The sequence below is a fragment of the Podarcis filfolensis genome (assembly GCF_964270895.1).
Source record: "Podarcis filfolensis genome assembly, chromosome: 9".
Classification (NCBI taxonomy): Eukaryota; Metazoa; Chordata; class Lepidosauria; order Squamata; family Lacertidae; genus Podarcis; species Podarcis filfolensis.
In genome coordinates, this window is record NC_139610.1 from 38,290,740 (window position 1) to 38,304,657 (window position 13,918).

General features: G+C 40.3%; 1 protein-coding gene across 16 annotated transcripts in view; it reads right to left on the reverse strand.

Moving 5' to 3' along the window:
- Positions 1–455: 455 nt before the first annotated feature.
- The window catches only part of TMEM131L (transmembrane 131 like), a 71,044-nt gene continuing 57,581 nt past the window's right edge, over positions 456–13,918 (reverse strand). For 2 of the 16 annotated variants that reach the window (XM_083631001.1, XM_083630986.1), the window contains 13 exons: positions 12,267–12,452; positions 11,266–11,415; positions 10,140–10,756; positions 8,835–8,989; positions 6,889–7,013; positions 6,207–6,361; positions 5,312–5,497; positions 4,396–4,474; positions 3,852–3,937; positions 3,172–3,292; positions 2,953–3,044; positions 1,985–2,127; positions 456–875 (listed from right to left, as the gene is read on the reverse strand). In XM_083631001.1, coding sequence (XP_083487127.1) covers positions 597–875; positions 1,985–2,127; positions 2,953–3,044; positions 3,172–3,292; positions 3,852–3,937; positions 4,396–4,474; positions 5,312–5,497; positions 6,207–6,361; positions 6,889–7,013; positions 8,835–8,989; positions 10,140–10,756; positions 11,266–11,415; positions 12,267–12,452 — 2,374 coding nt within the window. In that variant the 3' untranslated portion in view covers positions 456–596. The remainder of the gene's footprint in view (positions 876–1,984; positions 2,128–2,952; positions 3,045–3,171; positions 3,293–3,851; positions 3,938–4,395; positions 4,475–5,311; positions 5,498–6,206; positions 6,362–6,888; positions 7,014–8,834; positions 8,990–10,139; positions 10,757–11,265; positions 11,416–12,266; positions 12,453–13,918) is intronic. The other 14 variants (XM_083631000.1, XM_083630993.1, XM_083630999.1 and 11 more) reach the window with 7 other exon arrangements.

The window sequence follows — 13,918 nt, forward strand, 5'->3', positions numbered from 1 at the left end:
TGTTCATACTTGGCCTAAGGTCTTCCAGCAGGGAGAACCCACATTTTTCCATTGTCAAACTGTTCTGTCAAGCATATCTTAAGATTTAACTCAAATTTGCCTTCTTGTAACTTAATTCTATTAGAACCTAGTCCTGCTCCTTGGGGAAATGGGAGAACTAGATGACCCTTGGTGTCCCTTCCAACTCCAGTTTCTATGATTCTAGGCTGCCAGGTTGCTCTTTTATTTAGCTTGCTTTATTATTTGAGAGTTGGGTTTTTTTGGGGGTGGGGAGACGTTGTTGTTCCATTTCTTAAAATATTATTTTCATAGATTTATCTGTTTTGTTTCATGATTGCTTTAATGAATATGCTGTTTGTTATTGTCGTAAGATGCTCTGAGTTACTTTCACAAAAAGTGCAATTAGTAAGTATAATAAACAACAACAATAAAAAGAAAACGGAAAATCCAGAAACCTCAGTAAAAAAAAGTTTTATTTTCCATACAAAAGTGCCAAAATATCCACCAACATTGAAGTCTAGTTCAACAACCAGCTTATTCTAGTAATCAAAACTGAAAGCATCTTTTATTTCACATTTTAAAAATAAAATTCCTTTTCACATGTTTCCACAGTAACCCGACTCCCTAGAAAGAGGGAAATTTGCATTCCGGTTGGCTGCTGAAGTCCATATGTCCAAGTTCATATAGGCACGGAATGGGTTAAATCTCGGGTAGCATTCCTGCTTGCAAAGAACTGCCTGGTTTTCCACCTGGGCTGAATGCTGAGTGGTGGCACTGACTGGGCAACAGCTTTCATAGATGTCACTCTGGGGGGCCCAAATGGAACCAAAGAGTCCAGACATGGGTGACAAACTCCTGGTGCTTGAGAGGTAGGACTGGAAGAGAGAAAAAACAGGCAACACAAAACAACGTCATCATACTGCCATTCACCCAAAATCACAGGGTGCCTCACAAAATGCGTTAAAGCAAAAGCAAAGCAAAGCATTGACCCCTTTCCTAAAGACACATTTAAAAGGCCATAGAATGTTAATCATCCAAAAGCTTCGTTGAAGAGAAAAGTTTTCATGAACTGGTTGTGCCATAAAACATACATATTTAGAAAAACAAAGAACTCAACAGATAATGTTTGGGAAAGCAGCTTAGAAGACAAAGAGACTCAACACCCCTGCAAAACTCCTTATTTAATTAGCTGAAGAGCAAATATTTAACAACATGCACTCTTAAAATTGTTTCCTGCATGGCACTTACTTAAATGGCTTAAAATGTGTCGTTTGTGTGGACAAACAACAGTAAGGCCAGACACAGGAATGGTGGGCCTTAGAAAGCAAGACAACAGTGTGATATTGCCTGTTTTCTCACCCACCCCTTCACTCCTTCAGTCAGTGGAAAAACACACCCTCTTAAGGAGATTACTGACCAAGCCAAGCAGTGCATAAGGGAAGCAGCAGGGCCAGGAAGAAGTCTGAGCACAGGTGTCCTGCTTCTGTCAAAACTGGAGAACTTTTAAGATCTGCTCTGAATCGTCTCACCAGCACCATTCGCTTTATCACGAGTTTTAAAAAACTTCTAAATGAGAGCACTACCTAAACAAAAAAATCTGAAGCACAGAATGCTCTGTGCCACTCCGGAAATAAATGAGCAACAATTCAGTGTCACTTTTTTGGCCCTCCTTCAGTATTCAGAGCCAGAATAAACTCTGGAAAAAATAGCATTAAGCTGATTGGCCTACAACAGGAACAAAAGCATATTCCAAAACAAAACAAAAATTCATGCTGGCAATTTCCTGACTACACTTCTGTTCCGTCTGCTATTTCACCAGGTCCCGTCCCCCCCCACCCCATCCCACTTTTTTATTTAAAAGAATCCCATACTGATGTGCCTAGCAAGTTGAAATGATCAACAAGAGGATGTAAGGGACAGCCACCTATAACTAGATGTCTACTATGTTACTATATCATAGTAATATAACACCCGTTATACTCACTGTTGAATTGACATAATTGCTTGGCTCCCAAGTTGGAGGGATATTAGGTGGGGTGCTCCAAGTAGATTGGCAGCTGTGATCAATGAAGGCTGTACTCTGAACTTCCGCAGTGCATGGGAAGCCATTATGATAGTTCATATTTTCTGTAGTTTGGGAGAAAGGGCAGATTTGTCAACCAACAATTAACTTAATACTGTAGGGTAGTTCTACATTTTTCTTAATTATTGCAGCAGTTGGATCCTATTAGCCTGCTGTGTGTGTGTGTGTGTGTGTGTGTGTGTGTGTTTGTAGATTGCTGGGAGGTAGGGTGTGGGAAGAGGAAAATACAGGCTGTGCTGAGGAAGAATATAGATAGGCCTACTGGACCACAAAAGGGACGCGGGTGGCGCTGTGGGTTAAACCACAGAGCCTAGGACTTGGCAAACAGAAGGTCGGCGGTTTGAATCCCCACAATGGGTGAGCTCCCGTTGCTCGGTCCCTGCTCCTGCCAACCTAGCAGTTCGAAAGCACGTCAAAGTGCAAGTAGATAAATAGGTACCGCTCTGGCGGAAAGGTAAACAGCGTTTCCGTACGCTGCTCTGGTTCGCCAGAAGCGGCTTAAACATGCTGGCCACGTGGCCCGGAAGCTGTACGCCGGCTCCCTCGGCCAATAAAGCGAGATGAGCGGCACAACCCCAGAGTCGGTCACGACTGGACCTAATGGTCGGGGATCCCTTTACCTTTCCCTTACTGGACCACAAACATCTCCCAACAGATGTCCAAGGTGGACTTGAGCACTGACACAAGTCAGTGCAATGAGCTGGGAATCATATGGGGCAGTGGGGAGATGGCAAGGTGTTCACAAGAGCTAAGATGAGACAGGGAAGCTGTCCTTTGATATATGGGAGATGTCACCAGAACCCTGAGCACCTGATGGAAAAGGACAAGTGCCTGTTTCTAAACCACTCATGGTTTGGTAGGAGACTTACCTTCTGGAAAAGCATTGTATTCATTCACTTCCACTGGGCAGTACACGCTGGTAAACTGACCATCACATGAGGCATTCCAATCAATGAAGCTACTAAAAGAAAAAGAAAAACTTAGCATTTCAGGAACAAAAACAAAATACCCATGTATTAGCAGTTTACAAAACGATACCATTGTTTTAGTAACATGTGTAGCAGGAGGGGTGAGGGAAAGAAACTTGCCCATTGTGTAATGAAGGGTTTTCCTGGATCATGCATGGGATGTTGTTCTCAAGGTTGTAGTTCACACTATTTGGCAGGCACACAGGTTGAGGCGGCCACAGGTCCCCCGCTGGATAAAGACCTAGGAGGACAAGTAGAGTTGAAATCATGACCTCTAAATTAACAAACTGTCAAGCATTAGCACCACCACGCAATTCAATTCTGCCTTTTCCAGCTGCATTTGCACAATCTGCACAAGCAAGAGTGAAATGCAGTGAGCCTTGCACTTTCTCTTCCCCTCTCCCTTTACCTCCTCCCATATAGCCAGGAGGAAGGAATCAAAATATTTTGGTTAAGTATGGCTTGTCATGTTGTACAGTCTGATACAAGTGTGGTTTTCACATTAACTATGGTTAAGTTTCAGAACAAGCCAACTTCAAAGAATAATTACTTAAACTGGCTTAGTTCAAACTAACTATGCTTTTAATAATTACGTTTCCAGGTCCAAGGAATACAACAAATTGGAATATTCTAATAATACTTAGCATTTTTGTGCACCTCTGTGTATTTAAAACATTTTGTGCCTTAGTTTTGACTTTATTTATATTGTGTACAATGCAATATTTACATACCATCCAGTAAACAAGGGTTTGTACCCAATGAATTTGTCCCATTATCTAGTTTCATTTGGATTAACTAACCTTTATTTTTGTCTGGATCTACACTTATGTCAGGGAAGTTGGGGCATAGGTTTTCTGGATACTGAGGGACACCATTCACATCTCTGCTGAAGACAAGTGCGAACAAATTATTTTATATTTAGAAAAATAAACTATCCTTGTCCTAATACAAGGAAGCTATGTATGTCAAACAGATTTCCTGCAGGCATGGGACGGGTGGGAAATCTGTATGCATTCCAATTAACAAACCCAATTTATCTACACACAAAAAGACACACACTAAACAGGTTCATACAAAAATAAATATATAGAGAGAGGTCTGTGTGTGCTGCAAACATCATTTGTATGGTAGTGGTGGGATAGTCATTTAATACCATTAGCAACATAAAGGCAATTGAAGAATTACAAGCTATTAGAAAGAAAATATATTACAGCACATCTGTTTTGCATAAAATAAGATATAATGCAAAAACACTACTGAGCATTACAAATTTAGTTTAGTAGTATTCCCCCTCCCCAGTTCATTTGCTAATCACATTTGAATGTGATTATTTAAAGTATTTACCTGGTGTTGCAGATGTTGTGAGATGGGTTTAAAGAGATGGGTGTTTCAGCTGGAAAATCGCTGCATGAAATACTTTCCCCTATGCAAATGACAGAATAAAGCTGAACACGACATTTTGGTAAAATAATACAATACAGTTTTCTACATACTAGGACTGCATAGATAATCAAGTACAAACTTGTAACAGGTCAGAAGCTATGAACAAAATATTTATCAAGCATTTTCTTCTTTCTTTTGGGGGTGAGGGTGTATAGAGTTTTAGTATAGTTTCACAACAAAAAGTCATGAACTGATATATAACAACAACAAAAAAGTAAAAATACATAAACGTAAGTAAAAATGTAAGCATGGTAAAAAATATCCCATCATGGCCCAAATGCCCAGAAAAAGTATTTGCCTGGCGCTGAAATGAGGACAAGGTTGATGCCAAGCAGATTATTGGAGGAAGAGATTTGTGTTGATAATAAACAGGGCTGCAAAAAAGCTGTAGATTTATGCTGGTCTGCTTTATTTGCCTTACGAACCCCATACTAACTGCCAATGCTGAATGCAGTTTTAGGTTTCTGCAGCATAAACCATGGTAGAAGCAATTTGTAAGGTGATGTGGCTTTTCTCTCTTTGGCTGTGTGTATTTGAATATATAATTTATATATTTATATTCATTTAATCCCATATTCAATAATTCTACAATGGTTTTAAGGGAGATGGAGAATTAAATATACCATTTTGATATATTTCTGTGATAAGGCAGCATATAAATATTTTTTCTAAATGAATTTAATGTTGCCCAGTTAAGGCTTTAAAAGACAATTCTGTAATAATTGAGTTATTACAGCAGCTTCTTCTTCTTCTTTTGCAATTTTCAGACTCTAATGCCTCAAGAAATGCAGAATGCACACCCTCTTACAGCACTTACTAGAAGGAAGGAAGTGCCTGCTAGGAATAATTGGCTTCTTGTCGCCATCGGAACTGCTAGTGCTGCTCCAGCTCCCCCAGCTGCCTCGACTGGCACGAACACTCCCTGAGGAACTTCCGCAGTCTGAGCTTGAATCCGAGCAAAACCTTTCCAGGCACTTCTTCTTCGGCCACTGATAGAAACCTTCTAGGCAATTTGGAAAATTCGTAACAAAACAGAAGTTTATGACTCGCGAACTTATTCCAACTTGCTGGCAAATATATGCAATTGACCAGACACTGAACATTCTTATCCATTCTATATTTTGTTAACTAGGTAAACTACTGAACAGATTTAGCATATATTCCAAGTGGGTAAGTGGATAGAATATGGGACCCATTTATAAATGTTTTCTATGCCTGAGCTTCAGAAGCCTTCACAGATACATACTGATACGACATAATGTCAAGAGGAACACTTTTCCCCATTTGTGGTGGCTCAACTTCAGACCTTCCTATGCCAAGATCTTCCTGTGTTCCTGCCTTATCCACATTCCCAATCGTGAAGAGGCTTCTAAGCACATTCACCCAAATATCCTTAGGAACCCAAACCTTCATACTCAACAATGAGGCTGGAACTTGCATTCAGGCATCTTTAAGCTCCCCCCCACCCCGCCCACATTAGGAACTGAAGGTTGTCAAGTCTATTTATCGCTGGCTTGAACTCCCCAATTCTTTCTCCTTGGCTGAGAATGTTCATACACAAAAGGGGATAAAGAACCAGAAGATTCATCACAATGTAGCACTGCTCTATCTTAAAGACAAAGTGCAATAGAAAAATAGGAGCGGAATCAAAAGCAAACTACTAAAACTAGTTATGCGTAGCATTTGCTTTTGAGTCACTTTTGATTACATACCTGCTTCTCTTTGTGTGGGTAAGCCACCTCTCTCTTCTCCTTTACAAGTTTCTCCATTGCTCTGACCACACCAGTTTCTTATATTAACGTTAGTTCTAAGTTCAGGTCTTTCAAAACCACTACACACATGCTTCAACTCAGTCTGTTCAGGAACCCTACAAGCAACAACAACAAAAGGGGGTGGTTATCTTACATGTGTTACATCTGTTAATTAGTTAACTATGTGAACAATCTGTTTGCATGCTACTAAAACAGAACAGTCCTGACACGGGTTCTCACATGTTATTCCGACATCACATACAGTTTAGAGCAGCCTTTTGCAACTTGGTGCCACCCAGATCTTTTTGGTGACAACTTCAATCAGCCTCAGTCAGTTGTAGCCAATGGTTAGGGATGATGAACATTGTAGTCTGAAACACCTGGGGAACACCAGGTTAGGGAAGGCTGGCCTAGAGGCTTGTTCAATGGCTCTAATGCCATTCTTGATTCTTTGGCAGAAGGGTAGGATGAAAATTAAGAATAGAAAGGAAAAAGTAAAAAAATAACAAAAGTAAAAATTAACCAAAAAATTGTTTTGTCAACAAAAATTAACAAGAAAAACAATAAGAAAAAGTAAGTGGTGGAAATACTGTTTGCATTCCTAAATTAAAAAATCTGAACATAAAGAAGCAGCCATACATACCTTACAGATAAATTAGCATGCTTCTTCTTATTCTTTCTGTTTGTCCTATTTCTGTTCCAGTTTGTATTTGGTACATGCCCTTCTCTTTTCTCTGGAGACCCATTTTTTCGGTGAGTATCTTCCTGCTGAAAGGTAAAAAAAACCAGGACTTATTAAGACATATTACTTAAGATTATGAGTTTGTATCAATGGCTTCAAAATCTGGCAGACTACAGTTGCACAACATTTTAATCAGAAAATAATTATCATGCAAAATTGTCATTAATATTAATGTTAAAAAAACTATAGTTTTGTGAAATGTGTTAGCATGCAATTTTATTCTCCTCCACGTTCCTTGATTCTTTCCTCAGCGAAATACCACAGTCATAAAGGGCTGAAACAATGGCCTACACAATTTTGCCTCGATTAAAACCAGAACCACCTGTCAGATTTATGACTAGCTCAGTTTTAAACTTACCCTCCATAAATTCTTCCTTTCTTCACTTTTTTTTTTAACCTCATCTGTTCTGATTACGTGAATTGCTATTTTATTAAGGGACAAACTTGCCTGAAAAGTTATTTCAAGCTTAGATTACACAGCTACAACTATTCCAAAGCAATGGGAACAGGGAATGCAAATTTCAACCGTAAGATTGTTTCTTCAAGAACACATAAGCACTACAAATCTGTACTGTTCAAATCAATGGGTATAAAGGGCCTCTCATAGGATATACTGTCGCAAAAGTTAGCATGTACTCAGCCTCTAGATTTCTAAAACAGGTCTTGGAATTCTCTATTTATAGTATGATATGAATGAAGGCAGGCTAAGTTTACACCACTATTTTTGAGGCTGAAGAAATGCCAGATTATATCCAATTATGTTGTCCCATTAGCTGTCTATACAATGGCACTTTGTCTGCCTTTCCTTTCTCCATGCCCCCCACAATCTCTTCTGGGTTGAACATGGCACGAGGTGTTTAGGAAGTGACAGCCCCATTGCCCAGGTGGAAGTCCTTAAGCTAATGTTGAACACAACCCAATATGTAACCTATGCTATGTAAAAATGGCTATGCCATTCTTTCATCACATTCTTACTCGCAAAGTGATCACAAAGGTCACTGAATGAGCTAGAAACCCATGAGACAACAAGCTTGTGTAGAAACTTCCTTCAATTTCTACATACGGAAATACTTGGGTATACTTCTCCACTATAAACATATTCTGATTTCATCATCAGTTCATCACAGTCAACAACCAGAAATAGAAACATACAGTATGCCAAAATGCAAAATACAAGAAAAATTGTAACAGTGTAGCAACAGTAAGTCAGATATATACAAAGCCAAAGAGTAACCTCGGGTAAATAAATGCCTGGAGATAATCCTTCAAGCTTCACATAATTAATTGGCTCCTTATTCTCACTTCCAGCAATAGAAATCTGGCCACTATCAATGATACTCATGGGACCTTACGTCCAGTGCTTTTTTCTGGGGGTATGCAGGGGCACACATACCCCTGAACATTTTGTGAATCTACCATATTTTTTGCTCTATAAGACGCACCAAGTTTTTGGAGGAGGAAAACAAGAAAAAAAATATTCTGAATCTCAGAAGCCAGAACAGCAAGAGGGATCACTGCGCAGTGAAAGCAGCAATCCCTCTTGCTGTTCTGGCTTCTGGGATAGCTGCGCAACCTGCATTTGCTCCATAAGACGCACACACATTTCCCCTTACTTTTTAGGAGGGAAAACATGAGTCTTATAGAGCAAAAAATACAGCAAGTTTGGCCTCATTGAGGAGCAGTATTTCAATATGAGTAGGAAAATGAGAGTACCCCTAAACATTTTTAAAGAAAAAAAGCACTGCTTATGTCCCAGTAATCCCCATTTTTATTTTTAGGTGTTTTTCTGCAATTGCATTTAAAATCCCAGTTCCAAAATGTTTAAAGCAGCATGTAACAATTCAAACCTCAGCAGAAGAAACTTCCCGTTTTCCACAGCACTGCGGTTCATCTTTAGGCCCTTTATTTATCGCCTTCTCTGCTGAGGGCTTTGTGTTGACCTGCTTTTTCAAAGAGTCACAGCTTTCTATTTCATTCCTGAGAGACACTTGTTGGCTATTCCCTTCAAAATAAAAACAAAAACGATACAGTATTTACCTCACTTTGTAAGAATATTTCAAGTGAAATTCACCTGCATCAGGTAAGTGCTTACTCACACAATAACAACTGCACAAGGAACAGTACATTACCAAGCCCCCATCCCAGTGTGCTATTTCCCTCCTTGTTTTCAGCCCTCCATGACTTGAGAGGACAAAGTTATGAATGGGCAGAGATCTTCTACTCATGGAGAGTCTCTGCAGATGCGCTGGAGGGAATGGACCTTGGCAGTACCCTACTCCTTCACAAAGTGGCAATCGTGAGAGTAAGAAGAATGACTGAAGAGAGCTATAGGTGGGCTGCGTATGTTTGCTTTTGTGTAATACTGGTAATCCACATACTGCTCAAAAAGAATTTTCCCTTTTTCTTTGCTATGGATGTTGGTGGTTTTTATTTTCTTCACCATTTCTCCCCAAATGGCAAAAACCACGATGTATTTCAATCTGCAACTCTATTTGCAACACTGGGTCTTAATTAGAATTTAAATAAAACTAAAGAATTTAAATTTCTACAAGCATTTAAACTGACTACAGTACATGTGCTTAAAAGTAATGAAGTCTGAGAGGACAAAGTTATGAATGGGCAGAGATCTTCTACTCATGGAGAGTCTCTGCAGATGCGCTGGAGGGAATGGACCTTGGCAGTACCCTACTCCTTCACAAAGTGGCAATCGTGAGAGTAAGAAGAATGACTGAAGAGAGCTATAGGTGGGCTGCGTATGTTTGCTTTTGTGTAATACTGGTAATCCACATACTGCTCAAAAAGAATTTTCCCTTTTTCTTTGCTATGGATGTTGGTGGTTTTTATTTTCTTCACCATTTCTCCCCAAATGGCAAAAACCACGATGTATTTCAATCTGCAACTCTATTTGCAACACTGGGTCTTAATTAGAATTTAAATAAAACTAAAGAATTTAAATTTCTACAAGCATTTAAACTGACTACAGTACATGTGCTTAAAAGTAATGAAGTCTGTAAGTTCGATAAGAAATTACTGTATTCTTCCATATTTTTTTCCTTTTGATGTCATTTCAAAAATGCCCCCCTCTAATTCAGTATTAGTTCAGTTCAGACTACTCAAAACTATCTATTTCTGTATTTTTAAAAAAATGTTACCATTGTTTTTCCTAGAAACTTCTTGAAATTCTGGTTGTTGCTGAGGTGAATGTCTTGGGAAGCGACTTTCAGACAGCTTCTTTGATGACTTCAAAGGACACAGCTCAGGTTCTTTGAGCTCAGCTACATTTTCTGAAGTCTTAAGGTTCGTTTCCTTAGGAAACATACTTGTTCGAAGACCCTCCTTCAAATTGCACTCTGAAGAAGTATTTTTTATAGGCGTTGCATTTTTCAATGCACTCTCTTCTTTATCTAGAAAGTTCCCTGGGTGCGTCAAGTTCTTTTGCATGTTTACATTTATGCTACTGGCATATTTCAGGCTCAGCCAAGTCTCACTAACAGTGCAAATGTCCTCCTTTGCTGCTGGAGTCTGATTTTCAACCACTGGGTTCTGTTTGTCATCAGTTGTTAGACTAGTGGCGCTGGTTGCTGTGCTTGATTTTGGTTTACCATAGTATACAGAGCACTTGTGCTTCTTCTGAGAATGACTGTATGTTGCTGGACTCCTTTTGGCAGCATTCTGACTCCGGCTAGTTGCTGTGCCCACAGAAAGGGAGCCTTTTCCTTTCCCTTTATCAGAAGAACCGTAAGTATCCGTGAAGGTTTTGCAACTGCTCCTAGATCAGAAATAAAGTGATTACATTTATTTATGGCACAAAGATCATATTGTTCAAAAATCATTTTATCAAGACCAGGGAGAGACTGGAAAATAAGGCATAACACTGAACACTATTTTTTTCCTGGAAGCCATGTTGATACTTTTTATCCTGTTTTGCAAAAAGTATATTTCATTATTTTAGCAATTGTACAGAAAATTAGCTTCAGATTAGGATCAAGAAGCACGACTTTCCCATGTTTCCTGCCCCTCACCATCTCTATCATATACTGAAGGCAGGTTACATATTTCTCCCTTCCCACACTGAGGACACAACTTCTGTGATGTGTAATGAGCCGTTTTTTATCAGCATCTGAATAGCAACATCAATTGACAAGAAATTGTTCCTTTCTTGAGGAACTAGCATTTCCAACCACCACCTATCTATTCTCAGAATCAAACAGCACCACCACCATCACTTTAAAGAGATTTTCACATCAAGGCACCTAACAGAAAGTTAATATTTATTACTTGTACGTTTCAGAGCTGATGATGTCCACAGAACTGTTGTTTGGCAGTGCAGAAGGACTGGGATTCTGCCTTTGTCTTGACTTCAAGAATTCCGATAGGATGTACTGCGCTTGCTGGAAAGCTATCAGAATCACACCCAGAAGAGACAAACTGCAAAACAGACAGACAGACAGGGAAAGACAAATGTTTTCAGCAAGACGTGTGTGAAGAAATGAATCAAGATTGGCAGGGGGTTGGACTCAATGGCCCTTGTGGTCTCTTCCAACTCTATGATTCTAAGATTTACATTCAGGAGGTTGGAACTAACATCAAATTGAATGGGTTAATTGTGTTCAGTGTTGAAGTTGTTACAGCCAGCATTCATAAAGGTGGGATCACTGAGACTGACTGGAAATATTTCCCTCTGCATGGAACCTGGTAGTCTTCAGAGAGTTTACCGAGCATGTTGTATCTCCAGCTAAAGGGAGGGATTCCTTCTTCCCAACAACACTGTATTGCCTGGAGCATCCCTTCTTCAGGTATAATACTTCTTAATCTCAACCTGTCTGGAATTAGCCACTGCAACTCCCATCTTCTGTTTAATAGCCTCTCCTGTCTATGACTTTCTGCCTGCTACATCATACTTCCTGGGTATGTTTTCAAGGCATATAAAAAGGTATCCAACTTGTTCCCTAGATGCTGTAGCACTCCAACTCCCATCAGCCCCACCCACAACAAACTGCAAGGAATGCTGGGAGTTGTAGTCCAGTAATCTCTTGGACAGACCTAGGTGCTCCATCTCTGTATTAGAAGGGCTTGCATTTAGCGGAGAAATGTGTTTCCTGCTCAAGGAAAAACCAGATCTAGTAAGACAGTGAGGAGGTGGCCAAGTTTCCTTTTCTTGATATCATCTTGCTGCTGCTTTAAAATCTAAGGTTTAGGTGTCCGAGACTGAAAATTTCCAGGCTTTATGCCACGAAGCAGTCTATAAATTTGTTAAGATGTATAAATAAATGCTTTACCTGACAAAGAGCACTGTAAGCCTCCAGAAGGACTCTTCCCAGCTGGGTCCTGGTACCACATCTGCACACAGTGGTAAAAGATGGTGAGGAAGAGTCACATTGAGAGTGAAGTGGAACTCGACACCACCAGCAGTCACCAGAGTCAGCTCACGGATAACCCACGAAGAAGTAAAATCTGGAGTAAACCTGCACACCAAAAAATTAAAAAGCCAGTGACATTTTGACGGGTTCTTTAGCTTTTATTGTTGCAGTTCTCTCTTTTGAGAATCAGGTCCCATGAAAGTCCTTCGTTCAACATCAAACCCCCTGCTTCCTCCTACCACTCTTTGTGATTCACTTGTAACCCCTTTGATCACAATGAGAATCCTTTAACACAGCACCTAATACACATGACTGAAGCCTGCACATACCCTTGACATACAATAACCTTTATTCCCATCTGTCTGAAAAGAATTCAAGTAGAAGTCCTAGATGTTATCGAAACTCCTTGAGCAGGAGGTGCCTTCAGCAGGACACATAACTGCACTGCATGTTCCTCTGTATGCTTTCAATCAACCACTGTGGTCAGCATCATCACTATTCCTCTCAGCAAGATTTATGGCCCAAAGCACTTGGCTTCAGTCGGCGTGGGGAACTTTTTTGGCCACCCACCTGATGGGAAAATGACATTACGCCTGTCAAAAGTTGACCCATGTGGGTGCGGGGGAAGATCCTGCTTGAGCAATACTGAATTCGCCACACACCATTCAGTTCTGCTTTCAAAGTGGTTCAGGCACATCAGCAAGTTTCTAGCAGGAACTTGCTGGTATACCCAAACCAAGCAGGATCAAACACCCCATGTATCAGTGGATGTACAGCAAGTTCAATCCTGCTTTCTGCAATCACATCTCTACCTGCCCCACAACTGATGTCACACGGGACATCAGAAGTGGGGCAGGTGGTGTGGTTTGGGGAAAATGGCCTCACAGGCCAAATGCAAAGGCTTAGTGGGTCAAGTTTGGTCCACAGGTCAGTGGTTGCCCACCCTAGCTCTGTATTCTTTCCATACCCTTCTGTCCATGCTAGGCTCCCTGTGACTTGTATCACAAACATCCAGAGGTGTAACTTTTCAGTAGAGAAATCCTGTTCAGTGAAGCAACTCATAATTATATCTTGAGTAAAAGATGTTATAACAGTATCTGATGAAAGTATTTCCATCTCGTATAAGGGCTTACAATCACCACATTTATGGAACTGTATGGAGACCAAGTTAGAAATCCTGAATATTGCTAGATCACTGATTCCAACTGAGTAAGATGAAAAGTGAAATAACGCATCAGCTGTCTAGTACCCAATCACATACCTTACCTAAAAGTCAGTCAGCTAGTTTGGCTTTGTTTGTAAATACAGTGGTACCTCAGGTTAAGTACTTAATTCATTCCGGAGGTCTTAACCTGAAGCACCACTTTAGCTAATGGGGCCTCCTGCTGCTGCCGCGCCGCCAGAGCACAATTTCTGTTCTCATCCTGAAGCAAAGTTCTTAACCTGAAGCACTATTTCTGGGTTAGCAGAGTCTGTAACCTGAAGCGTATGTAACCTGAAGCATATGTAACCCGAGGTACCACTGTACACTGGGGCAGACAGTCATTTAATGGAGGAAGGCCCAATTCACA